Consider the following 25124-nt stretch of genomic DNA (forward strand, 5'->3'; position numbering starts at 1 on the left):
TCCCATCCAGATGGGTTATATTCACATTGCAAAGGGAAAACCCTCCAAGCTACACAACTAAGATGAACAAAAATGGTGTCCAGTAGCACCTTTAAGACCAACAAAGACTTATTCAAGACATGAGCTTTCGAGTGCAGGCACTCTTCCTCAGTGTATGCTTCAGTGTATCGAGTAGGGAACCCATGCAGGCAGTCTTTGGGGTCTAGATATAGGTAGATTTATATGTAAAACAAAATAAAAATTTAATTTTCCAATTGAGATTAATATTTCATTATCAGTATCTGCAGTGGTATGCACATACATGGCCAGGGAATACCAAACTGTGACTCTCCAAAGGTCCACGGACTATAATTACCATGAGCCCCGTCATAGTAGCCCATGGACCTCTGGAGACCCAGTTTGGCCACCCCTAGTAGCCACTTCCGTTCCAACGCCTCCGAGGAATCGTGCATGCGCACAGAAGCACCCGCCTGGGCTCGACCTTTCGCGCATGCGCCTCGGAGGGGCGCGGTCCCGCGACGAGGCCGTGGCGAAAGGGGCGTGGCCCGCGCCCGCGAGGCGGAGGAGGGGGCGTGGCCCGAGGGCTGGGTGGGGCCTTTTGTTCTGTCTGAGGGGAGAAAGCGAGCGGCGGCCGCCAGCCTCGCCCAGCCCGACCGGGGCCATGTCGTACATTCCGGGGCAGCCGGTCACGGCCGTTGTGGTGAGTATCAGGGGGGCGGCCAATTCTCGCCCCCGCCCCACCGCGGGAGCCGCGCCCCTCCCCCCCTGCGGCCGCCCAACGGTCCCCGTAGGGGAGGGGCCCCGCGCAGGACTCCCGCTGCCCCTCCCCCTCCCCCTCCCCCCGAAGGCTCCTCCCTCTCCGCCTTTCCTGGGAAAGTTGCACCCACGTGGGGTCCCGGGGTGCGTGGTGGGTTGGAGGAGGAGACGGCCCCTCCCGGGTGGGGCTTTGCTGGCTAGCCCGCCTTTCTCGCTAGACTCCAGGCGGGTTGCGCAGTGCGCGCTAGTGCACGCCATGGGACGGGCGATCTCATGAACAGAGCCATCTGCAGGGGGGATGTCTGGCAGAGGAGAGGGTATGAGACCAGGGGCAGCTGTGAGATTAACCAAATCGTAGTCTAGATCAGGGGTAGTCAACCTGTGGTCCTCCAGATGTCCATGGACTGCAATTCCCATGAGCCCCTGCCAGCACACTGGCATGGCCTCATGGGAATTGTAGTCTGTAGACATCTGGAGGACCACCAGTTGACTACGATAGGTAAGCTTTTGTGTGCGTCTGCATCGCTTTGGATGCGTTCAGGTGAGTTGCTGTGTTGGTCTGCAGCAGCAGGACAACGTTTGGGTCCAGGGGCACCTTTAAAACGCATAAAGTTTAATTCTGGGTGGAAGCTTTCGTGTCCTTGCCCACTTCTTCAGAGAGCTGCTGGCCAAAGGACTCCAGAGCTGGGGAGGGCATCCCAGGACATCATCTCACATAGTTACCCCTAGGCTGTACGTGGATCCCTCTGCTCCCTTCATCCAACCTGTCTTCATCTCCTTATGCTTTCTAATAATTTGAGCTTTTCTTTTATGTGTGAGAACAGCGGCTGTGTGTGTGTGTTTTTTAGGATATGTTTTTATCACCTTCTTTCTCTTCATGGAGTGTGTAGGTGCAGCTTTGTCCTTTACTGATCTTTGTGTTCATCTGGTTGACACAATGCTCTGCTTGTACCAACACAGTGTGTAGTGCTGTGTATGCTTGTATAGCAGCAAGCCCTGCTGTACTCTGACATAGGAAGAAGACTTGATTTTTATACCCTGCTTTTCACTGCCTAAAGGAGTTTCAAAAAGACTCACAATCGTCCACCCTTCCTCTCCCCACAGCAGTCACCTGGTGAGGTAGGTGGGGCTGAGAAAGCTCTAAAAGAACTTTGACTGGCCCAAGGTCAGCCAGTTGGCTGCATGTGGAGGAGGAGGGGAGGTGTGAGGGTGTTAAGATGTTTAGTTTTAGCTCTGTATTTCCTCTTTGAGTTCTGGCTGGCTTCACTATGTATGTTCAAGGCCCAGAGGATTGAAGTCAGCCATTTATGTGAGTTTGATGCTTGATTAAACTCACTTGTAAGTCAACTTGGAGAGCCTCTTGTGGCGCAGAGTGGTAAGGCAGCAGAAATGTTGTCTGAAAGCTCTGCCCATGAAGCTGGGAGTTCAATCCCAGCAGCCGGCTCAAGGTTGACTCAGCCTTCCATCCTTCTGAGGTCGGTAAAATGAGTACCCAGCTTGCTGGGAGGTAAAGGGTAATGACTGGGGAAGGCACTGGCAAACCACCCCGTATTGAGTCTGCCATGAAAACGCTGGAGGGCGTCACCCCAAGGGTCAGACATGTGCTTGCACAGGGGATACCTTCACCTTTAAGTCAACTTGGATCTTGCATATTGTCTTCTTGGGATTTCTATGAACTTCAGAGTTTCTGACCAGCAGGAAGGTGGGGTGGCATAACATTTCTTGCCGTGTCCCCTTTGGATGCCGTGCTTCCTGGCCATCCTGATGACTGTGTTAGTAGCTGCACCCTGAATGTGTGTACCAGCCTTTTAGTACTGGCCCCCTTTTCTGACATCTTCCTCCCCCGCCTTCCTAGTTGGATCTTTCTGTATCAGCTATATGCCTTTTGGGAGTGGCAAGTGATTCAGGGCTGGGTCAGCAAATAGCCCGAAGGACTGGTTTTGTTTTTGGCCTTTTGTGCAGTCAAGGGAATGAGTAAGTGTAAGTTGTGCATTCCTGTGGGTGGACGCATATATGTTTTCTTCTGTCTGGGATGGGAAGAGCAAGTGTCCTCCTGGCAGCCCTGCCCATAACTTCCCATGCCTTCTGCAATCAATGCATCAGGGGAGAATGTGTTGCTCAGACAAGCCATGCCCCTCCTTAGTCCATGGCTTGATCTTGGATGAGGTCGTCCTTACAGGAATTTGGATGAGTAGATAGACTGGTGATAGATGGCTAGCCAGCAGCCTCGCCGGCTTCTTGCAACACATGAGGCAGTTTCAGACCAATAGCTGGAGGCTGAGTTTTGGAGCGCGGAGGAGAGGGAGTGGCTGTTCAAGTTCTGTCATCAAAGAATAGTTCCTCCATGGGTTGATCAAGAAGAAGGAAACGCTTGGTATCTTGTTGCTGGCAATTGGCTGTTGAGATGTTCATGTTGGCCCCTCACTTGGCTAGCCTGATCTCATCATATCTTGGAAGTCAAGCAGGGTTGGCCCTGGTCAGTATCTGGATGGGGGACCACCAGGGAAGTCTAGGGGTCACTGTGCAGAGGGCAGGCAGGGACAAGCCATCTCTGAAATGCTCTTGCTTTGAAATCTCTACAGGGTTGCCCTAGGTCAGCTGAGACCTGGTGACATGTTCCACCTACAGTGTTAATGTTCCATGGGTTGTTTTGTTTGCTGGGAACCACCCTAGTACCATAGATCACTTTTGGCATTCTAACGTGTGGCTATATGAGAATGCTTAAGATAGAAATAAGGGAGCCAGCTTGGTGTAGTGGTTAGGAGTGTGGACTTCATTCAATTCTGCACTCCCCCACATGCAACCAGCCGGGTGATCTTGGGCTTACTAAGGCGCTGATAAAGCTTTTCTGACTGAGCAGGAATATCAGGGCTTTCACAACCTCACCTACCTCACAGGGTGTCTGGTGTGGAGAGCAGAAAGGGAAGGCGACTAAGTCATTTTGAACCAACTCTTCTTAACTGAGAGTGGGAGGCGATCAATATAAGGACAATAACTCAAGAGCAGCCATTGGAAGTACTGGGCAAGGGTTAAGGTGGCTTATTTCCAGGTGTTAGGGTCAGGGTCCAGAAATGTTCCTTGCTTGTTCCTAGTTCTTCCTCCTCACCAAGACTCTGGAGTTTTCCTTCTTCCATCCTCCAAGGCAGTGGTCCCCAACCTGCGGGCCGCGGCCCGGTGCCGGGCCACAAAGGCCATGGCACCGGGCCGCGGCTCCCTCTCCCCGCCCCGCCCCCGCAGTAAAAAACTTCCCAGGCCGCAAGCTTGCGGCCCAGGAAGCTTCTTACTGCGGGAGGCGGGGAGAGGGAATCAGGGCCGGGCTGCGCCTGTGCGGGCCACGCCCGCTCGGCCCGATCCGCGGGCGCGGCCCGATCCGTGGGCGAGGCTCGGGTGCGGCCCGATCCGTGGGCACGGCCCGATCTGTGGGCGCGGCCCGATGCCCTGCCGGTCCCCAGCCTCGGAAAGGTTGGGGACCACTGCTCCAAGGCATTGGTGATTTCTGTGCTGCAGAGAGGAGATTGTGGAGAGAAAGGAAAACCAGAAACATTGATCCTCAAATCAAAATTCCTGCCTGGTGAAATCCCTGAGTTCTAGACATCCCCTGTGTTTAGTTCTGGGGGTCTTATTGAGTGTGTTTCTAAAAATGCCAGGACACTGTCTCTGACCTTTCAGCATGCAAAGCAGCCAAAGAAATGCTCACTCACTGCTGTCCTCTGGCTTTTTTTTTTTTGGGTGCCTCCCACCCCTTTCTTGTCCCTGCTCGCTGGAAATGCCTGCTCTTTCCAATGAGCTCATAACAAATTCCAGTCCCCAATAAAGAAAAGTATAAAGGGCCACTTGTTTACAGTAACCAAATGCAACCATATTCTCCCCCTCACTAAAACTTCATGCTGGGCCTCTCTGGCTGGGGGAGGGGGAGAAGATGGACTTGCATGTTGAGAATGAAAGCCAGGCATATTCCGGTAAGAAGGATCCCTATGTCAGAGCTAGGGACCATGGGCCGGATATGACCAATTGCTTCAAATCGCTGTGGAAATAATCTTTGTGCTTGCCCGCAGGGTGTAAGCAGCTAAGCTGATGACAGCCAAAAGACCCTTCTGTAAAGCCGCCTTTGATGCTGCAGCCCAGGCTGTAGGTCTTCCTCCACTTTTTTTGGAAGGACTTTTGGGAAGTCATTAGCTGAGTTGGGAGGGCTTGTGGTCAGGTCATCGCAACCACTCCTCAGTACTTCAGTGAGGAGGGGAGGAAAATGGTGTTTGGGAAGGAGCAGGAAAGTAATGGTTCTGCTCAGTCTTGATCTAGCTGTGTCCAGCAGTCCAACAGCACACATCTTTCCACTGTGATGCGGTCACATGCCTTGCTGTCGGCGATCTCCTTGCTGGTTTTCTCTCTTAACCAAGGGTACTTGAGATGTGGGTAGCAAATGAATCGGCTTATGCTGGACGGCATTGCTCTTGGAAGTGGTTTGTTCTGTTATCGGGAGCTCAGAGTCCAGGGCTGAAGTGCACCCGTCACGAACCGTAAGGTGCAAGAGCGAGAAGGTTCACGGCTGGCTCTCCCTTTCTTCTCCTTCAAGCAAAGAGTCGAGATCCACAAGCTCCGCCAAGGGGAGAACCTAATTCTGGGCTTCAGCATTGGAGGAGGCATCGACCAGGACCCCACCCAGAACCCCTTCTCGGAGGACAAGACTGACAAGGTGAAGACTGAGCCTCCCCCTGCAAGCGACTTCGGCAGGCTGTGAACCATAATAGTGTCTCCATGGATGCTGGTTGAGTCTCTGCCCTCTGTTTAAAAAACCACCCCCAGAAACTGTCCTGTCCTGAAGGAAGGGACCAAGCCCTATGAAGATAGGCTGAAGGACTTGGGAATGTTCAGCCTGGAGAAAAGGAGGTCGAGAGGGGACATGATAGCCCTCTTTAAGTATTTGAAAGGTTGTCACTTGGAGGTGGCAGGATGCTGTTTCCGTTGGCTGCAGAGGAGAGGACACGCAGTAATGGGTTTAAACTACAAGTACAACAATATAGGCTAGATATCAGGAAAAAATGTTTCACAGTCAGAGTAGTTCAGCAGTGGAATAGGCTGCCTAAGGAGGTGGTGAGCTCCCCCTCACTGGCAGTCTTCAAGCAAAGGTTGGATACACACTTTTCTTGGATGCTTAGGGCTGAACCTGCGTTGAGCAGGGGGCTGGACTAGATGGCCTGTGTGGCCCCTTCCAACTCTATGATTCTAGGAAGGGTATCATGGGGAGCTGGCAGGCAGTCTGTTCCCAGGGCTGGGGTTTCCTAGTCACCGTTTTTACACCACAGCTTCATTGCAATGTCTTAAGTGGCACTCATCCTGCTCTGGCTTTCTTGGGAATATGGGGTCACCTCTTGCAAGGGAACTGCAAAAAGATCCATCTTTCAGGCCACAAATACATGTAACGTGCACTGAAGTTCTAGTCAGTTTTGCCCATTCATTTGGATGCGAGGGAGGCCATGGCTCAGAGCTGGCCTCACCTAGGAATGAATATCTAAAGCAGAATAATTACTATGCTCTAGGTTTCCTAAACAAGATCTCTTAGGCTGCAAGCCCTCCTAGGCATAATGAATGTAGAAGTCCATTTCTATTTTTGACAACAGCCCAATCTTAAGTACTGGCAGCAGCAGGGCTTGGCAGAATCTTTGGGCCTACAGAATCCAGGCCTGCTCACGGAGCCAGAGGTTATCACAGAGCACAGTTGAAAGGACACTTAACCAAGCATTGTACAGATACCGAGCCAGGCAGCAAAAGAATATCACCAGCTTATTTGGCAGCCTTCTGCGTGCCCATTAATGGCTTGAACAGCTAGACTGGCAAGCATTTGGCAGGAATGAATGGTAGCTTCACCTCAGAGCACTGACAACTGATGGGGAGGGGGGGAGTATGTGGAAGTGCATTTTTTATTCTGTTGCATGGCCAGCATTAGTATTTTCCCCCTCTCTCCCTGCAGGGCATTTATGTCACAAGAGTGACAGAAGGTGGCCCCGCAGAAATTGCTGGCCTTCAAGTGGGAGACAAAATAATGCAGGTAACAACTCAACACCTTCCCCCCACACTCCACCCCCCCTGCATGCCTTGTCTTTGTTCCAGCGAACAGCCAAGCAGGTTTAAAGTGGCCATAACCCCTTTTTATAGCCTGGCCATTCAGCTAATAATTCATTTAAAAATTGTAACCAAGTGGAGCTGTTTGTGAATCATGACAGAGAATCAACAACCTAGCAATATATTACAATTTTCGGTGTGGGGGGGAGCAAAGGGACCCCCTCCACACACACCCCTTCTCATGAAATGAGCTGTGCCTGGTGGTGTGTCCAACAAGCTAGTTGCAAATAAACCAGTGAGATTTACTCATCTCTAAAGGCACTAATCTCCTCCCAAGGCTAGCAAAATTGGTTCCTGAGCTTACTTCTTCATTTCTACCCCGCCTTCCTCCTGGTGGGGATTTCCAAGCGGCTCACGTCATTGCCCCCTGTGGCAGAGGGGAGATTTGAACCTGGGTTTAACCACTACACCACACTGAGTTCTGAGCCAGTGAAGCACCAAATTGGAAAAGTTCTATCCTTCAACCATGATTCTGCACACATGGGCTTCTTCAGTTGGGTTCAGCCAGCTTCTCTCCCCCCACCCCTAACCCCACCAGCTCAGGGGTGGCCAAACTGTGGCTCTCCAGATGTCCATAGACTACAATTACCATGAGCCCCTGCTGCTGACAGCAGCAGCAGGGGCTCATGGTAATTGTAGTCTATGGACATCTGGAGAGTCAATTTGGCCACCCCTGCAGCTTGTCTCTCCCCCCCCCCCCTTATCCCACTTGGCTTTGGGTGGCCAAACAATTTCCCTCCCTGCCTTTGTCTCTGGTCGAAGCTGGTCAAGCTCTAACTCGATTCTAACTACATTGAGGAATGCATGTAATTTGCTGGTGCTTCCAACAGTGCAAAGTTTCCTTTTTTTAAAACAAAGGTCTGCTAAGAGATGGTGCATGAGGTTTTTGAGGGCCTATATTGCTTTATTCACTTGGGCATTGTGGAACACAGAGTGTGTTCCGCAAAGCCAGGAACTGACCTAGCATGCTCTTAATATCTTCATTGCAATCTTTGCTCACCAGTGGCAGTTTCTGCACTGTATAGCTTGCCGATCCCTCTGCGTAAAAACAGGCTCAAGTTCTCCTTGTCCAATGCGATTCCTTCCGCAGGTGAACGGGTGGGACATGACGATGGTCACCCACGACCAAGCCCGGAAGAGGCTGACCAAGCGGAACGAGGAAGTGGTCCGGCTCCTGGTGACCAGACACTCCCTGCAGAAGGCCGTGCAGCAGTCCATGATGTCCTAGCTGCGCTGTTCGGCTGGGGTGGAGAATCTGGAACGGGGGCCGGGAAGGACACTGATCACAGGAAGGACACCGATCACAGTTTGCCAGCAGGCCACAGGCGGATCCTTTTGGTGGCTGCCACCGACTGGCTGCCAAAAAACCCCTCTGCAAACGCGGCGCTGCCCACACCGCCTCTGTAGCCGTGCGTGTGCTGGCCACAATTCTGTGGGCGTTGTCATGCCGTCTTTGAGGAGGGTTTTTTGGCAGCGTGGTTGGACTGTTCTCCAGGCCCACCCCTGAACTCCAGCAGGCATCCAATCAAGAAACTCCCTGGGAAAGTGAAGCCAAGCCCAGACATAGAGGGCATCTTTGTTTGGGGTTCAGCCCTGAGGGTAGAATCCACCTGGAGGGCTGTTTTTGCCAAAGGCCTTGGCAAAAGGGATGGAGTAGTCCCTGGTGAATTCTGCTGGTCAGTCCCGCCTGGGCTCTCGTCTTCAGAGAGTAACAGAAGCCATCACAACATTGCCAAAGGGAGGGGCGTGGCAAGGGTTGCCAGCACCAGGTTGCCAAATACCTGGAGGTTTTGAGGGTGGGGTTTGGGGAGGGATCAGGCCTTGGCAGGGCTATCCTGTCCACCCTCCAAAGTGGCCATTTTCTTCTGAGGGAGCCAGTCTTGGGCATCTGAAGGTCAGCTTGTAACAGTGGGAGGTCTCCAGGTGGCACTTGGAGGTTGGCAGCCCAGGCTGGCGCTTTTGGTTATCGGGAGGCTTTCTTTCCAGTATGGAAAAGGATCCTTGACTTAAAACACCAAATGCTCTTAACCTGTTTTTAAAGGCGGCCAAAGCACATTTCATGCTTGCCAGAAAAGGCATGACTAAATAACTAGACTGCGTTCTTGTTTCTTTGTCCTCATTTGGAAACTCAAGCGAAAGCTGCCAATGCTGTCTAGTAGAGACGGCGTTCAGTACTGCTAGGAAGTTGTTTTTTTTTTTGTTTTGTTGCCCAGGTCAAGCCCAAATCACCTGGGGTGCCAAACTCCCATGGGACTTCCCTCGGGACCTGCCGCAGACACTAATAAAATTGCAGCTAAGAGGTCCCGATCCTGGAATGTTCCCTGTTGTGCTTTAACACAGGGGGAGTCAACCTGTGATCCTCCAGATGTTCATGGACTACAATTCCCACGAGGCTGAACATCTGGAGGACCACAGGTTGACTACCCCTGCTTTAACAGACCCCGGCTGCTGCAATCAGTTGTCTAACCAAAACCAGTGGCTGAATGTACAGACAGTGTGGACCTCTCCCAGCTTCCCTTCTACTGCTTCGCAAACTCTTAAATGTCAAGGGACAGCAGTGAGTAAAGCCTCAAGTTTTTTTGTTTTTTTTTTGGGGGGGGGAGCTCCTAAATCATGCTTTGAAAAATAAAAGGAGGCTGCTCTTGGTGTGAACCCTGCTGTACCAGGATTCTTTGGCAGGGGGTAATCCTATCTCTGCCCCTTTTGCAGGCAAATTGTTGTAAGGGGCTTGCTTCAGTCCTTCCAACCTCGGCTTCCGGTTTCTCTTTCCCTCTTTTTGCGATTGTCCTTTAACCTGTGGGATTATGTTTTTTTAACGCACTGTAAATATCCTCCTGTGGAAGTTTTCAGTAACTTATTTCAGTATATTACTGCTATCCTACTCGTGTGCTGATTTTACCTGAGTCATATTAACTCAGGCCTGGGTCTGGAGAAGAACATGCCCTTCTTTGCCACTCGCTGCCTCTCGTGCTGTGTTTTGCTCCAGCGTCTTTTTATAACTTGAGCTGCAATTCCCCTGGTGGTTTAGGGGGAACAGCACGTGCACAGCAGCCTGATTTCTTTGGGGGGGGGCACGTTTTGTTGGCTATACTGCTGCCCTACCTGATTTTGCATTCAATAAAACTGGTTTTCTAATTTTCCTGTTCCTGGTAGTTGTGGTTTTCATTTTCTTTTTAAGCTAGGAGCAAAACAGGTGCTGTAGAAGAATTGGTTTTTATACCCTGCTTTTCTCTACCCGAAGGGAGCCTCAAAAGTGACTTCCAATCGCCTTCCTCTCCCCACAACAGTCACCTTGTGAGGCAGGAGAACTATGACTGGCCCAAGGTCACCCAGCTGGCTGCATGTGGGGAATCAAACCTGGCTCTCGAGGGTAGATTCCACTGCTCTTAAGCCATGAAATAAAGCTGCCTCTCTTAAGAGCTGTATCATGGAAAGGCTACTTTGAGATCTGTTCAGAAAAGCAAAAACAGGTTACTGGGTAAGTGCAGCTCATGAGGCCTGAACCAGGTTGAAGACTTGGCACTATGGCCCACAATGAGTTAACTGTTGATTGTACACTGAGGCAGGGGAAAGTGCTGAATTCAGAACTTCCTCTGCTACAGCAGACTAGCATTTGCATACTTGATTGCTAATGGGCCAAGTCCATTCTGTCATTGGGGAACTCCCCCCCCCCTCCCTGTGCTTGCCCTTCAAGCTAAATGAGATTTTTTTTATTGGGATCTAGGTGGGGCTGAAAGAATCTGATTGGCTTCAGTGCAGTCATGGGGGGGAGTGTTTGCAGCTCTTGTCAGGAGTTGGCAGGGGGGGAGATGACTCATGTGGATCTGCCTGCAATTGCTGTCCCCTGCAAACTCTTCTTCCTAGATGTTTTTGTGCCCCAGCAGGGACCTGGCTTGAACTCTGATCCAACTCAAGTCTATTTAATCAAGTGTAATGCCCTACTAGAATGCTAGAGGGCGTCACCCCAAGGGTCAGACAAGACCCGGTGCTTGCACAGGGGATACCTTTACCTAATGCCCTACTACATTTGGCGTAAAAAGCCCATCTCTTCCCATCCACCAGCAAGCCCAATTGGCCTCCAGACGGCATTCAGGTGGAACACTGAGGACAGCCAATGCCTCTGCCTTCTATACTTGGTCTGTTGGACCAGGATTCATTGTAGCTACCCCAGGTGTGTGCAGGGACAGCTCCATGTACCTATTACAAGGCCATTTATCAACAGCACACTGAGTACCAGAGTGGTCTGTGAGATGTCTCCCCCCCTCCCCCTATTACACTGAAAGTTACCTAGAGTTCTGTAACCAAACCTTTAATGGTTGTTAACAGTCAGGTCCAGGCGTTTTGCACCAATTGTCAAAGGCAGTCTCGGGACAAGATTTGGAGGAAACTGAGGCACCCGAGAGAGCCTGAGATTCTCCTGACTCTTTCCTCCTTCCAAAAAGAAGGAATCATCCACTGCCACTCTGAACCTGAGGCTCCATCAGGTTCTCCAAGTGCATGGCACTGATCCTCAGAAGCACAGCTGTTCGCTCCCCCGTTCCCCGTCTTCTCTGAAGGCGCTTACTTTGCAAGTCAGGAGGAGATGTCAATTGGCTGCAAGTGAAAAGACCAGTCTTCGATGTCCAGTCTTCTGCCATCTTTCCCCTGGGTTGAGGAGGCCCCTCCCACTGAAGACACCGTGGGAGGCTGGCTGGCCTTTCTTGGCTTAAGGCCTGCGCTGCAACACCTGAAGGCACAAGGGCACGGTCCCACAGGGCACTGACGGTTTCTCATTGTCCATGTAAAGGGAGTCCGGAGTTGCTGATTCTGCAGCAAGGGTCCCTCCATGAAGTATGGAGGGGGGTCTCAAGACAGGCACCACAATCATTGGGGCAGAGATCTTACTCTATGTGCTCATAGCCTGGATTTCTATACAAGCAGTAGTGCTGGACGATGAAGACGATGTCGAAAACGATGGAGAAAAAACCGAGACCAAACTTGGTGGGATCTCCAAAGACCAGCTTCCATTCATCTAAAGGGAGGAAGGGAGGAAAGTGTTCTGTTAAACCACACTGAAGAATTTCAGCGCAGAAGTTCACATCTTATTTCAAAAGGATACAGAAGAGGTTTTAACTTTAGCGGGGTGGGGAGAGCGCTTTAGGGAGCTGCAAGTAGTATAAGAAGGTGGGTTTTCTCATAGAGTAATAGAGTTGGAAGGGACCTCATGGGTCATCTAGTCCAACCCCCTGCACTATGCAGGACACTCACATCCCAATCGCTCATCCACTGTAACCTGCCACCCCCTTGAGCCTTCACAGAATCAGCCTCTCTGTCAGATGGCTATCCAGCCTGTTTAAAAATCTCCAAAGATGGAGAACCCGCCACCTCCCGAGGAAGCCTGTTCCACTGAGAAACCACTCTAACTGTCAAGAACTTCTTCCGGATGTTTAGACGGAATTTCTTTTGAATTAATTTCACCCCATTGGTTCTGGTACGTTCCTCCGGGGCAAGAGAGAACAACTCTGCTCCATCTTCTATATGGCAGCCTTTCAAATACTTGAAGATGGCTATCAGATCCCCTCTCAGTCGCCTCCTCTCCAGGCTAAACAGGCCAAGCTCCCCCAGCCTTTCTTCATTCATCTTGGTCTCCAAACCCCTCACCATCTTTGTTGCCCTCCTCTGGACACGCTCCAGTTTGTCTACATCCCTCTTCAACTGGGGTGCCCAAAACTGAACACAGTACTCCCAGTGAGGCTGAACCAGAGCAGAGTAAAGCGGTACCATCACCTCCCGTCATCTGGACACGATACTCTGTTTGATACAGCCCCAAGTCCCATTTGCCTTTTTAGCTACCAAGTCACCAGTCCCTTTGCCGTAACTCTGGAATTTGAAATCAGATGACAATTGGGGGTTGCACTTCAGGTCAAGCAAGGTTCTGAGATTTACTGTGGTTTATGCCTTGACAGAGGGAAGGAATGAAGCCGTCCGTGGATGGAGTGAGATTTAACCGATGGTGGTCAGCAATGCTGGTTAATGGAGGCCCAGTGGCACATATGCCTCAATTGCCTGGCTCTCATGCCCTGCTTGGGTGCTTCCGGGGCCAACGGACCAGACTCTGGGAAACTCAGGATGGACCCAGATGGGGCTCCGCCCTGCACTCGGTGGACAGACTGTTCCCTTACCATTGTTGTAGGACTGTAGAAACATCTGGAGCAGGCTAAACACTCCACCAATGAAGTCCAGGAGGACGTTGCCGATGCTCCATCCTTCGGTGCTCTTCCGGCGGAAGTTCATGTAGGCCTAAGAGGGAGAGAGCCATCTGCCAAGTGAGCCAGGGGCTGCCGTTACTTCCGGCCTCGGAAGAGAAGCTTGGGGGTTACTAGCCAGCCCACCCCCATGCTGTCAGCTGGCTGAGGAAGAACACACTCCCCATCTCTCTCAGCTTAGCAGCTGTTTCATCCCCACCCTGCTGGTGACCAAGCACAAGCCTGCAAGTTCTCCAAATTGAAACCCGTGGAATTCCACGGAAGAGGGAGGGGAGCCCCCGTCAGCATTCTGCGGCTTGGTTAGAATCAGTTGCTGCTTTGAAATGGGAAGGAGATTCTTAGGCAGGAAGCAGCTGTAGACACGGAGGAAACTGCTGCATAAGAAAGAGGTTACAACTGTCTGGGTGTGAGTGGGAGGAGGGTGGCTAGAACATGATACATTAGAACCAAGGAGCCCTGGATTCAGATCAATAACCTGGTCAAGAAGTCTGCTGGGTGCCTCTCCCTAACCTTCATCTCAGGGTCGTTCAGGGGGTTCACAGAAAAGAGACCCTGCATGACACACCAGCTTCCTTAGATGCAAGGCAAGGAGAAAGTGTCAATCCAGTTGGCTGCCGTCTCCATCGGCGCCTTCTCTGGAGCTCCAAAACCCTGCTGAGTTCTCTGCGCTACCTTAAAGTACCCAGGGAAAGCCAAGCCCTGAAACCTATAAAACTGCTATAATCATTGGCACCACTTTGGCAGTGTATCGTACTGGCATTCAAGCCCTGCCCTTCCTCAGTCGTGCCAAGTTCTGCCAAGTGCTTATTGAGCATCTGTGACTGTGCCAGGCAGTTGGCCAGTTTCCAGTGTGGCAGGGTTTTTTTTTTTGAAAAATGACATTTCCTACCAAATGCTGTGGCTTTGCCCTCCAGCCAAATCATGGTATAAAGCAAAGCCTTTCCAAAACATCCTTGCTGGGCTGGTATTTTGCTGAATTTTAGAAAATGGGTTAAGATCTGGCCATTTTCAGTGGTCTTGTGACTTTTAAAAATGCTGTTTCAAACTGAGCTGTAAAATGCTTTGAATTACTGGGAATCAGAAGCATTTAAAATTCTTTTAAGGAAGAGCCGCCAGGCCGGAAGGCAGATTTCTGGAGGCTTATCGGGTAACTTCAAAACAAGGACAGCCATTTTAGATTTTTGTGTCTCGTCCCAGTTTGCCCCATTTTTAATGCTGCAGTTTTTTACGCTCTGTATATGTGACTGGAGGGGGGGATGATGCTGAAAGATGCATGCATTTTAATAAGGATATTTGGCACATGGGAAGAGCCTCTTGTGGCGCAGAGTGGTAAGGCAGCCGTCTGAAAGCTTTGCCCATGAGGCTGGGAGTTCGATCCCAGCAGCCGGCTCAAGATTGACTCAGCCTTCCATCCTTCCGAGGTCGGCAAAATGAGTACCCAGCTTGCTAGAGGGTAATGACTGGGGAAGGCACTGGCAAACCACCTGCCATGAGTCTGCCATGAAAACGCTGGAGGGCGTCACCCCAAGGGTCAGACATGGCTCCGTGCTTGCACAAGTGCCTCGGCAGAATGTAACAGACAGAGGAAACTGAAAGAGAGAGATTTGGAGCGAGCTGGCCGGCACGCCTTGTTTCCATATTCTGCTTACCTGCGGAAAGTACTTGACGAGGGTCACCGCCAACTTAACGTAAGAGAAGTAAAATAAGAACTGAAGCCACGTCAGCTCCTGCACCACAGCCACAAACAGGGTGGCGAAGATGAAGATCCAGGCGAGGGCCAGCAGCCCGACGACGACCCAAGAGACCTTCTGGCTCCCTTTCTGTGAAAGCAAAACGACACAACTGTTGGGGAACCCTCCTGTGACCAACAGTCTCGCTCCATCTTGGGCCTAGTCTGGAGAATACCAAGTTCAACTTTCCATAACAGGGAGTTATTCAAAGGGGATTATTGGGGGGGGGTGATGCTTGTCACCCAACCGTTTGGTCATGTTACCTTCAAGTGACTCCACCTAGTGGCACACCTGGAATTCACCTCTGGTTTGGATCTCAGCCTCTGATTAATGGCTGGCTTTCAGCTTCTCAACGGATAACACTTTCCCTTTGGCTCTGTCTGCCCCAGCTGCCTTTGGTGCATCGTGAAACCAGCTTCACACCCAGCACCGTGTCATCCAATCAGGTTTGCATACTGTCTTGTATTCCGTTTTAAGGCTCAAAGTCTCAGTCGTGCCCCAGAACATCTTTTGAAGGGTTCTAATAGCTCGTGGCAGTAAAATACCAGCTGGTTGCTATACAAGCAATCTGTATAGTAGGGGTGGCCAAAGCTGTGGCTCTCCAGAGAAGCCCATGGACTACAATTCCCATGAGTCTCTACAAGTACAAGCTGGCAGAGGCTCATGGGAATTGTAGTCCACGGGCATCTGGACTACCACAGGTTGACTAGGACCCTGTAAAGGGAGAGGACGCTATAAATATACTTGCCCATTCCAAGTTGCAAAATTTAGTGGGAGAAGCTGGGGAGGGGCCTCAGTTGGGTTTAATGTCAGATCTCACCCACCAAAGCAGCCATTGTCTGCAGGGTCTCTTAGTTGTCTATCAAATGTCCAGGCCTTACCTAGCTAGAAAAAGCCACCCTATCTAGTAACTTCTCTGCCTATGACAGTCCCAAGTGCCACTCAAGAGACACAGCCTGGCTGGCCCTCTGAAAGCTTGGTTCACAGAGGCAGCAGAATGAGGTGGTCCAATGTGCTGACCCCAAGGTAGCAGGTGGATGGTCAGCTTTGGCAATCCTCCCGTCCGTTGAAGACTCCCTGCAAGCAGAAATAGCAACGCAGCAGGCAGAAGTGGAACCTCTCTCCCCTGCCCTGCTAGTTTTCTAATTGCAAGGAGTCTTCTCCCCAAAGGAACATCTGCCCCACTGCCGCCACGTTCTCCTGCACACATGCGCGAGCTCCCCCCACCCCCAGGAGCACAACTGTAGGCCAGGGACCTCATAAATACAGCACTGGAAAATTATGAAGAGGGTCACAGCTACTGCGTGGAGACTGAAGAACACGTCATTGCTGTCCACGGGGTTCACGCCGTTGGGATAAAGCTGCAGGAACTGCTCCTGGGAAAGGAAAAAGAAAGACAGCCGGTGGTCCAGAGCCATCTGGAAGGTGAGCTGTTGCTAAAGGAAGAGAGGCCCACCCGCCCAGTCTGCCTACCTTAACAGAGCGGACCCAGAAGAGGCCAACGTTGAAGACGGCATAGGCGATGAAGCCTGTAAGGTTCAGAGCGATGAAATCGAAACTGAGCCCCACGACGCTGGTGGGAAGGCACAGAAGAGTCAAAAGGGAAGGCCCGTCTGAGGAGGACACGTTCCAACACCCCAGGAGAGGGCCTGTAGTGAGCTTTAGCAGGGACCCAAAGAAATGATTGGCAGACACCCTGAGAATCTCTGCTTCCCACTAAAGCAAGGGGCAATGTTTCTAGACCTCCTGGGTGCAGGCGTACGATCAAGAAGTAGGTGAGCAGAACGGGCTCAGGTATTGGATGTGTGGCATTCCAGAACAGGAAGGCCCAGCTATTTAGTTAACAGGTGAGAGAATTTATATGCCACCTCTCGGAAGAGCTGCTTGAGGTGGCTCACAAGAACAACAAAAATTAATATTAGAAACAAGCCTGATAAAAAATAAGACCAGGCCTCTCAACGCCATGTTTCTGTCTGGGAGAAGAAGAGTTAGTACTTATATGCCACTTTTCTCTACCCGTAGTCTCCAAGCACCTTTCCTCTCCCCACAACAGACACCCTGTGAGGGAGGTGAGGCTAAGGGAGCCCTGTTATTACTGAAGAAGAAGAAGAGTTGGTTCTTCTATGCTGCTTTTCTCTTCCTGAAGGAGTCTCAAAGCGGCTTACATTCACCTTCCCTTTCCTCTCCCCACAACAGACACCCTGTGAGGGAGGTGAGGCTGAGAGAGCCCTGATATTACGGAAGAAGAAGAAGAGTTGGTTCTTATATGCCGCTTTTCTCTACCCGAAGGAGTCTCAAAGTGGCTTACAGTTGCCTTCCCTTTCCTCTCCCCACAACTGACACCCTATGAGGTGGGTGAGGCTGAGAGAGCCCTGATATCACTGCTCAGTCAGAACGGCTTTATCAGTGCTGTGGCCGGCCCAAGGTCACCCAGCTGGCTGCATGTGGAGGAAGAGCAGGGAATCAAACCCGGCTCGCCAGATTAGAAGTCCGCACTGCTAACCACCACACCAAGCTGGCTCCTGCGGGCACTTTCTTACAAAACACAAAATTTGTCCTTAAACAGATCTGCCAAGTCTAGATCTGGAATGTAGAAAAAGGTGGGACACACAGTGGATGAACAACCGAAAGTAGGCTTAACTATACTGCGCAAACAAAACTCTACAAGCACTGCAACCAAGCCTTAATGCAATGATCATAAACTGATGAGCACTGGTATATCAAGAATAACAAGACACGATTATCTCCATGTGCGCAACAGGAACCCACAGTGCAAGATCCCTTACTAAACAATCAAGCTTTATAGTCCTCCTTCTCCAAATTGCTGAACGTTTCCCACAGATGCTGCTCCGGGTTGAAGTTCTTTTGCAAAGAGCTGAAGACACAATCTCTGCGATCAGGCCTTTCTTTTCTATAAAAGCAGGAGGAGAGCTTTGCATAAACTCTGTCTTATCAATATTGACGCAGCTGCTCCGCAGCACGAGAAAGCCTTCTGTGAGGCGAAGGGAGAAACGGACCTCAATTATGGCCGGCAACCGTAGCCAGGAAACAACGACAGAACTTGAAGTGTTCAACAACGCGCGGAACAAGGACTATCAAACTGGGTTATGGCTGCTTGTTAAGGGATTTTGGCATTACTGGGAACTATGTTCCCGCTGCATTCATTTAACAATATGCGGGGTCAGTAGAGAGAATCGCCTCTTGTTGTGCTTGTTTACTCCTGTGCTCATCGCTTTATGATCACTGCATTAATGTTTGGCCGCAGTACATATATAGTTTTGTTTACACAGTGCAGGAAGTCTGGAATTGGCTCTCATTCTACAAAAAACTTGGCTGGACGGGGAGAGGGGAGTGGGTTATTATCCGCCGTCGCGATCTCGTGTTTTAATTATGTTTTAATGGGTTTTTATGGGATTTTATTGTTTTTATGAACTTCTGTAAACCGCTGTAAGACTTTGGAGAGCAGGGGTATATAAATAAATAAACAAACAAACAAACAAACAAAAAAAACTCCCTGGAAAGGAAGTTCTTGGCCCTGGTGCAGCCTCCAGAGCAGCCTTTGAGAAACCCCTGAAGCCTTCTTCTGGCTTCGAGAAACCCCAGAAGTGGTGCAATCATGCAGAATGTGGTTGGGAAGCAGAGCTGTGGACATCCTATGAGCCCCTCCCTTTCCCACCCCCTCCAGACCCATCATTGGCCAGTTTGGGAAGACAGGCGGGTCAACAGGACCATATATGATCATGTCACCTGATAAACATTTTTATAGATATGATGAATTCAGCCATTCGGGAAATCCTCCCAGGGCAGTCAAGAAACCTCGGGGTTTAATGAAACCCAGGTTGACAATGCCTGTTCCAGAGCAACCCAAGCCACAGTTCAGAGCTTTAGCCAGTGACTTCACCAGAAGAGATTGCTCCTCTCTTGTCCCCCCGCCCTCTTCTGGGGCAGTCTGCCCATCATCCCCTGCTCTTAGGGGCTTCTCTCGTCATTCCCCGGCCCAATACCAGCCCTCCAGCTTACCTTTTGCGTTTCCAGTTCTCAAACACTTGAGGATAAAAAGAGATCGACCAAGCTAAGAAGTAGATCCATCCGATAACCTGGTCCAAAATCCTCAGAGCGTAGCTGTGGATGACGAGGAACCGGATCCTGGGCCTGGCAAGGGAATGTCAACAGGTGGCTTCTCCACCCAGTTGGGAGCGCTGTTGTGAGAGTTGCTTGGCCAACAGCACGTGAGCACTACTTGTCCGTGCCCCTTTTGGGGCATGGCAGCAGGGAGATCAGCGGCAGACGCATATGAAAGAACCCGACCCTGGGAGGGATGGAGATTGCCAAAGCAGAGCGGCTCTGTAGAGGTCAGGGGCTGGGGGCATGTTATTTTTTTAAAATCTGGGTGCTCTTAAACCTGGGTGATGAGAGCATCGTTGCTGGGGACACCCAAGAGCTCAGCTTACCCATTCAGGTCGGATTGGTTGGCATGAAGATACACAGTCACCTGCCCAATGGCTTCGGCTCTCACCAGGAAGTCAGTCTGCTTTAGGCCCACAGGTATCACTACCTGTCAGACAGGTACAGACACTACATCAGCACAAGAAGGGCACAACTCGGAACTGAGGAATTTGTTCTAGGGCTGGCATCAGCCTTTCTCAGCTGTTTTTTAAACCCTGAAACCTCTTTCAGGCTTTGAGAAACTCCAGAAGTGGCGTGATCATGCGGAATATGGTTGGGAAGCAAAGCTGTGCATGTGTCCACCTGGGGCCCCTCCCCGTTCCAAGCCCAGCACTGGCCATGGGAGTAGTGGTTAACATGATCATCTATTGCCAAATCACCTGATAAATGTTTAACAAACATAGAGGCAATTCTTTAACTCCCACCCATTCAGGAAACCCTTCCAGGGCCGTCACGAAACCCTGGTTGAGAAAGCCAGGCTTACCTGATCAGGCAGTTCGACGATGGTTGTGTTCTTGGACGAATACGTGACATTGAACGTTATCACCAGTGTCTCCTTGGCTGGTGAGCTACAGACGAGGAAAGAGGAATTAGGGCCATGCAATCAGGCATCCAAGCAATGCCTTGTAAGGCCTTTCAGATTCCTGTTCTTTAAGCCCCTTTTAGTTCCCCTCCCATTCCGAAGTCTCACCATCCATGTATAGTGCACCTTATGGACAAAACTAGGAGAAAAGCTCTGCCCCAAGGAGCTTACAATCTCAAAACTGGACCCAGGAGGGAGGGGAATCGACATTCATCTTCCTGGGCTGATCGTCGCAGGAGAAGGAGGGCTCAGGGGTTGCACTGGAGGCCATACAGAAAAGGTGGGCTGGGAAAGGAGACAGAGGTGGTGCCCTGAAGGAGTTCTGGGTGGGCACCAGAAAGATGGGAAGAGCAAGTAGGCCTACAGAAGCCTACGGGACAAAGGGTGAGATGTCCTGGCTGGACTGAGGAGCAGACAGGAAGGTGGGATTTAGGGATGGATGCTGGAGGTCTGAGGAGGAGCATTGCACTGAGTAGAGCGTGGGTGAGAAGGAGGAGAGGAGGCCCGAATGTTGTGCACTCAGCATCTGAAGCAGAGCTTTGGCCAAGGGGTGGAGAGGAAGCTCCAACTGAGTGCAGAACAAGTAATGCCTCAAGAGCCAGCGTGGTGTCGTGGTGTCTTGAATGCCTCAAAAGCCAGCCTGGGGTCATGGTGAAGAGCAGCAGGCCCACCCCTCCTTCACACGCAGCCAGCCGGGTGACCTTGGGCCTGTCCCAGTTCTCTCAGAGCTCTCTAAGCCTCATCCATTGTGTCTGTCGTAAGGAGGGGAAGGGTAGGCAATTGTCCACCACTCCTTTGGCTAGAGCAGGGGTAGTCAAACTGCGGCCCTCCAGATGTCCATGGACTACAATTCCCAGGAGCCCCCTGCCAGCATTCGCTGGCAGGGGCTCCTGGGAATTGTAGTCCATGGACATCTGGAGGGCCGCAGTTTGACTACCCCTGGGCTGGAGAAAAGTGGGGTAGAAAAAACCCTGCTCCTTCTTCAGAGCCCTCTGCTTTGCTCCCTTTCCTGCACTCCCTTTAAAGAAAGGAAACGCACACATCCAAACCCACCTCAGAGTGGCGGTGATGTTCGTCACGGTGCCGTTTTCGAATGAAATTTCTTCCGGGACAGAGAGCATGAGGGCTCCTCCTAGGAAAGAAGGCAGCCCGGATCAGACCCAATTCTGTTGGGGAGGGGGGAAACACATCTAACAAGCAGCTGACCCATTTCCCCCCCCGCCCTGAGTTCAATATGGGGCCTTCCTCCCCACCCTATGTCCTGTGTAATTCGCCTCGAGCCTTCGGGGAGAAGTGGGCAATTAATATTAATAATAATAATAATAATAATAATAATAATAATAATAATAATAATAATAATAATAATAATAATAATAATAATAATAATAATAATAATAATAATAATAATAGATCCAAAGTGGACCTTCAGCTTTGTCTGGTGCAAATGTAGAGGCAAGAGATGTTATTTGGAAAGGGGGGGGGGCCCCTTAAGGCCCTCATTGGTCTCAAGGTCCTGGCTCCCTGTACGGGCACAAGGCCGGAGAGGAACTACCCCTGTCTCAAGGGGAGGGGGGGTTCTGACTGGGAAAGGCTCCGAGGCCTCCATTTCTCAAGGGCGGCTCCTTCGCACACAGAGGCATCCCAGGCTGGGGGATGAGTCAGTGAACAGGGGTGGTGGCTCGATCAGTCGGCACGCTGGAACACACGTGCTTGGTTCGATGCTCAGTGAAGATTATGACAATGTTTCCCACGCAGGAACAGGCTTCTGTGGTTTCCCTGCTGCTGCTGCAGCTACCGGTTCGATTCCTCCATACAAAGACATAAGAGCCCTGCTGTTTCAGGCGAGGGGTCCATCTAGGCCAGTGGCCCAGCCAGTTCCTCTGGAGGGCCAACAACAAGGCACAGAGGCCAAGGTCTTACCCTGATAAGAACATCAGAAGAGCTCTGCTGGATCAGACCAGTGGTCCATCCAATCCAGCATCCTGCCTCACCCAGTGGCCAATCAGCTCCTCTGGAGGGCCAACAACAGGGCACGGAGGCCGAGGCCTTCCCCTGACGTTGCTTCCTTGCTCTGGGATTCAGAGAATGAGTGCCTCTGAATGTGGAGGTTCCCCTCAGCCACGGACTAGTAGCCATCGATAGACTTCTCCTCCATGAATCTTTTTAAAGCTGTTTATTCTTCTCAGCATCCTCTGGTGGCAAATTCCACATTTTGATCTCTCTGTGTATAAAGTAGTATTTCCTTTTGTCCACCTTGAACCTACTGCCCATCAGCTTCCTTGGAGTTCTAGTCTTTGGGGAGAGGGAGAAAAATCTGACAAACCTCTCTACTCCAGGCATCATTTTATAAACCTCCCCAAGTTGTCTTTTCAAACTGAAAAGTCCCAGGCTCTTTAGCCGTTCCTCATACGGAAGGAGCTCTAACTCCCATAAGCATCTTGGTGGCCCTCCATATTTCCCCTAGTAGATTTCCCTTTGTTTTCCCTGCTCAAGGCCTTTTGCATCTGCCACTCCCTGTGCTGCCAGGGCCCATTCTGCACACACTGGATAATACACTTTCAATACACTATGGAAGCAGATTAACCTGTTCTGCACGGGAAAATCCACCTGCCAAAGCACACTGAAACTGCATTATCCAACGTGCACATAATGGGCTCTAGGGCTTTTCCACTGTAAGCATTTTTTAAAAAAACATTGAGAGAACAGCAGAAACAAAACCAAGTTAAAACTATGGACGTAGCACCAAAAATAGCAGGAAAATGCAACTAGACAATTGAAAACAGACTTGGGAAACTCTTAAATCCCTAGCGTATCCTCATAAAACTGAGAACGCTTGGGCAAACATTAGCTTTAGCAAGCAGTTTGACCAGTTAAGCATGGCAAAGATTATTGTCTGAAATGAAAATTAAAAAACAAACCTTGGGCTCTCTTCCCTGTCCTCTATTATTTTAGATTCAAATGAGTAGCCGTGTTGGTCTGAAGTAGCACATTAAAATCAGAGTCCAGTAGCACCTTTAAGACCAACAAAGATTTATTCAAGGCGTGAGCTTTTGAATGCAAGCACTCTTCAGACTCTGAGTGCTTGCACTCGAAAGCTCACGCCTTGAATAAATCTTTGTTGGTCTTAAAGGTGCTACTGGAGTCTGATTTTATTGCTGTATTATTTTCGTTTGCAATGCCTTTAAGTTGGGAAACTTGCAGGGGAGAAACAGCCCTTGAAAAGCACAAGGCCTTTCAGAGAGCAGAAAATAAGGGGGGGGGGGAGAGAATGAGAAAAGCATGACAGGTCCTTCGGCCACAGAGCTAAACTGCAGAGAGCTGGCATCTATATGGACCATTTAGGTGTCTGGAAAGTCAAAGCACTTACCGCTGCCTCCCAGGGACAGGAGCGACAGACACCACAAGGGGGAAACCAGACCGGAACCACACACCATGGTGGCCTGCTGCAGAGCAGATTTCAAAAGCGGAAGTCTGTCAGCCAGAAGGTGAACTCCAGCATCAAAAGATTCTTTTTAAAAGACACACACACACACACACACGTTTGAAACACTTTCAAGACAACAGGTGTCAAGAAGGGGACTGCAGCCTTTATTTTCAACGTAATACAATAGCCAGTCTAACCCAAAGTTAACAAAAACTTTTGTAAACGCTCCTGAGATGCAATGCTTGCATTATTCTAGCCACAAGCACATGAGCACATGACCAAGGCCTGCACACCGATTTCCAAACACACACTGTGTGTGGGTTTTTTTTGGCCATGGAGTTAAAGCAATGGAAAGGAGTCCAAGATGACAGGGAGCCTGCGGGATTTCACAGGACCATGATTTTGCATTACTCATGCGTGGCCCTGCAGGTCTGCCCCCAAAAGGATGCCAGCTGCCGCCACTGGGACTTCAATGCTTCTTTATGTAGCCTGTCCCACAGCAGGCTGGGGCAGGGCACAAGGCTGGTGCTCATTGCTGGAGGGAGGGAAATGTCCTGGCCCTTTAAGGGGCAGCTTCAGGCACAGAAATGGACAGGTGAAGCTTTTCAGGGCATGGAGGTAAACATCACCTGGTGAATCACATCCCAGGAAGCCTCTATTAAGGGGTCAGGGGTGATGTTTTCCTCCAAGCACTTTTGTAGGGTTGTCAGGTCCAAACCCCCCCCACCACCACCACCACCAGGGAATGGGGAGGTAGGGTTGCCAGATCCAGGGTGGGAAACTCCTGGAGATTGGGGTAGGACAGGTGCAGTGAAGAAGAGATATTTTCATATCCCCCCTCTTGTCACTACTCAAAGGAGTGCCAGTGTGACTTACAAACACCTTTCCCTTCCTCTCCCCCTAACAGACACCTTGGAAAGTGGGTGGGGCTGAGAGAGCCCTAAGAGAACTGCTCTTTAACAACAGCTCTGGGAAAACTGTAGCTCACCCAACTGGCTGCCTGTGGGGGCGCAGGGACTCAAACCCGGCTCTCCAGATTAGAGTCTGCCACTCTTTAACCCCACCCGCCAAAGCACCCACGTCCTCCAGGGGCACTGAGGCGAGCTGTCATTCCAGGAGAAAGCCAGGTCCCACCTGCAGGCTGCCCTCCCTGGCTGGGGCTGCTTTGGGATTGCCAGCACGAGCGGCCAGGAGACCCTCTCCCCTGCAGCGCCACTTCCAGAGCCGCGGGAGAGAGACGGACCCTGCTCTTTTGTTGGGGGGAGATGCCAAGCAGGAGCGCCGGTGGGCACCAGCCTGGATTCGGGGCATGGCATGCTACCGCGGCCGCCCTGGCGCTGGAGGGGCGAGAATGCCCAACTTAGCCGGGCTCCCCAGCGCAAATCCACTCGCTCCAGCTGGGGCAGCCTGGGACCAGCCTACTCCACAAGGCTGTTGTAAGGATGAAGAAAACCCGCCGCTTCCTCCCCCCTTGGAGGCGAAGGGGAAAGGGACGCAAGCCAGAAAGGGCGACCCGGGAAGCGAAGCACGAGCAACGAAAGCCGAGGACGGAGCCACGGCATAACACCACTCTCAGAACTACTACTCCCACCATGCAACGCGGAGGCGCCGCGCTCCGAAGCTACGCTAAGGTCCCGCAAAGCACACTGGGAATCGGAGTCCTCCAAACTTACCGCTCTCCACCCGAGACTGGACGGTACGCCGCCTCCTCGAGCGGCCGCGGCGTAGCTGGGCAGGCCACCGGCAGCGCCTCGCCTTCTGCCCGTCTCGGCCTCTCTGCCGCCCGCCCCAGCCTTGCGCGTCGTCACCCGGGAGTCCGC

General features: G+C 51.2%; 2 protein-coding genes across 4 annotated transcripts; one reads left to right on the top strand and one right to left on the bottom strand.

Annotated features, from left to right (window-relative positions):
- Positions 1 to 548: 548 nt before the first annotated feature.
- On the top strand, positions 549 to 10021 carry TAX1BP3 (Tax1 binding protein 3). Its single transcript, XM_077312704.1, has 4 exons — positions 549 to 700; positions 5330 to 5449; positions 6725 to 6802; positions 7967 to 10021. The coding sequence occupies exons 1-4, from the start codon at positions 662 to 664 to the stop codon at positions 8102 to 8104; spliced, it is 375 nt and encodes a 124-aa protein (XP_077168819.1). The 5' UTR covers positions 549 to 661; the 3' UTR covers positions 8105 to 10021.
- A 1148-nt stretch (positions 10022 to 11169) lies between these two features.
- On the bottom strand, positions 11170 to 25119 carry CTNS (cystinosin, lysosomal cystine transporter). Of its 3 annotated transcripts, none has more exons than XM_077312703.1 (11): positions 24978 to 25119; positions 23248 to 23323; positions 20934 to 21012; positions 19782 to 19866; positions 19303 to 19406; positions 18872 to 19003; positions 16325 to 16424; positions 16108 to 16227; positions 14771 to 14941; positions 13038 to 13155; positions 11170 to 11887 (listed from the first exon to the last, which is right to left on the bottom strand). In XM_077312703.1, the coding sequence occupies exons 2-11, from the start codon at positions 23312 to 23314 to the stop codon at positions 11757 to 11759; spliced, it is 1107 nt and encodes a 368-aa protein (XP_077168818.1). In that variant the 5' UTR covers positions 23315 to 23323; positions 24978 to 25119; the 3' UTR covers positions 11170 to 11756. The 3 variants fall into 3 exon arrangements, with proteins under 3 accessions (XP_077168818.1, XP_077168816.1, XP_077168817.1); XM_077312701.1 differs by having other exon boundaries at positions 23248 to 23388; positions 24978 to 25109; XM_077312702.1 differs by having other exon boundaries at positions 23248 to 23351; positions 24978 to 25086.
- Positions 25120 to 25124: the final 5 nt, after the last annotated feature.

Source organism: Paroedura picta, chromosome 15, assembly GCF_049243985.1.
Source record: "Paroedura picta isolate Pp20150507F chromosome 15, Ppicta_v3.0, whole genome shotgun sequence".
Lineage (NCBI taxonomy): Eukaryota > Metazoa > Chordata > Lepidosauria > Squamata > Gekkonidae > Paroedura > Paroedura picta.

What these genes read in the sequence shown, in the direction of transcription:
- TAX1BP3 (XM_077312704.1), top strand. Translation starts at nt 662, where the DNA reads ATGTCGTACATTCCGGGGCAGCCGGTCACGGCCGTTGTG. An exon ending in CGGAGGACAAGACTGACAAG is followed by an intron (nt 5,450 to 6,724) that starts GTGAAGACTGAG and finishes CTCTCCCTGCAG; the next exon opens with GGCATTTATGTCACAAGAGT. An exon ending in TGGGAGACAAAATAATGCAG is followed by an intron (nt 6,803 to 7,966) that starts GTAACAACTCAA and finishes TTCCTTCCGCAG; the next exon opens with GTGAACGGGTGGGACATGAC.
- CTNS (XM_077312703.1), bottom strand. Translation starts at nt 23,314, where the DNA reads ATGGTGTGTGGTTCCGGTCTGGTTTCCCCCTTGTGGTGTCTGTCGCTC. An exon ending in TCGTCGAACTGCCTGATCAG is followed by an intron (nt 19,407 to 19,781) that starts GTAAGCCTGGCT and finishes CCTGTCTGACAG; the next exon opens with GTAGTGATACCTGTGGGCCT. An exon ending in TCTACAGTCCTACAACAATG is followed by an intron (nt 11,888 to 13,037) that starts GTAAGGGAACAG and finishes TCCTCCCTTTAG; the next exon opens with ATGAATGGAAGCTGGTCTTT.